We start from the raw sequence: 1330 nt of genomic DNA on the forward strand, positions 1-1330 counted from the left end.
CAGGTTTACTGGAAGTAACTTGATCCCTTTCTTTTGTCGTTGAATTCAGTTGTACATGGACTTCAATACTTGGGTCTCTTCTCTAAGAGTCCAGATGACGCAGTAATACAGGACACAAACACCATTTAATGATCAATCCTACGACAGAACAAGTGATCATAAGGTGTAGAAAAGCAATGTAAAAAGGGAAGAGATTCAGTTAAAGTTACTGTTTACCAGCAGATTGTGGTTAGCCAGGTTAGTTCCAATATGAAATACCTCATGGTGACATTTACACATTCCAGGGTCAACATGCCCTCTACAAATAACGGGCTACAAACCTGTAACATAGAAGACCTCAAGCCAAGAGACAGCACCTCAAACTGCAGCTTGAGGGCAGCTAGGCTAGTGTATAGGACAAATTCTTTCATGCACATAAGTAAACAGGAAGCAAAACACATTCTCCAGGCCACACTTCCCTAGGGTCCCAAGAGCTCTCCACAGCTTCAGGCCCTTGTCTTCTAATAGGGAGGATTTTTGCAAAAGGCCGAGTAGCTCAGTTGGTTAACCATCTGCCTTCTGCTTAGGTCATGATCCCAGGGTCCTGGGATCCAGCCCCACCTCAGGTTCTGTTTGGCCTTCTGCTTGTCCCTGTCTGCCCTGCTGTGCTAAAATAAAATTTTTAAAAAACAAAACCCTGCTGCATCCCTGTGAGCCTGGTCTCCCCCAGCAACCCCATTCACATGCAGATTACAAATGCTTTTCAAACTCGCTTAGAGCATTGCTCGTATGGAGACACTCGAATCCCATGAAAAATACTGGTAGCCCTAGAATGTAATGTGAATCTTGGCCCCGTTGGGGACCGTACTTAATCGGCTTCAGTTGCAAATAGTTCCACACCACTGTCAGGTGCTAACCTGGCTGAACAAGTCGCACTATTCAAATAGAACTAGCACCTACTTTTACCGGTTTTAGAAACAAGATTTTTGAATTCTCAGCTGGGCACAATCTAGGGACTGTGCCCTGTCAGCAGAGAGCCCACAGCCCTTCTCCAGGAAATGTAAGTGGCTCTTAAAAGAGCCTTTGGGTTAGATTAGCTGAAGACGCTTACTTGGCAAGCTCACTTGGAGCTGGTGTACTTGGTGACGGCCTTGGTGCCCTCGGACACGGCGTGCTTGGCCAGCTCCCCGGGCAGCAGCAGGCGCACGGCCGTCTGGATCTCCCGCGACGTGATGGTCGAGCGCTTGTTGTAATGCGCCAGGCGGGACGCCTCGCCCGCGATGCGCTCGAAGATGTCAGTAACAAAGGAATTCATGATGCTCATGGCCTTGGACGAGATGCCGGTGTCGGG

General features: G+C 48.3%; 1 protein-coding gene across 1 annotated transcript; it reads right to left on the reverse strand.

The window, feature by feature from the left end:
* Window positions 1-1081: 1081 nt before the first annotated feature.
* Window positions 1082-1327, reverse strand: LOC102750992 (histone H2B type 1-A; the record flags this gene model as incomplete). The annotated part of the gene is made up of 1 exon (XM_006748929.3): window positions 1082-1327. A coding segment is annotated over one exon (228 nt), but the record flags the coding sequence as incomplete, so codon positions are not given.
* Window positions 1328-1330: the final 3 nt, after the last annotated feature.

Source organism: Leptonychotes weddellii, unplaced genomic scaffold (genome assembly GCF_054177405.1).
Source record: "Leptonychotes weddellii isolate Sample4059 unplaced genomic scaffold, ASM5417740v2 HiC_scaffold_33034, whole genome shotgun sequence".
Classification (NCBI taxonomy): Eukaryota; Metazoa; Chordata; class Mammalia; order Carnivora; family Phocidae; genus Leptonychotes; species Leptonychotes weddellii.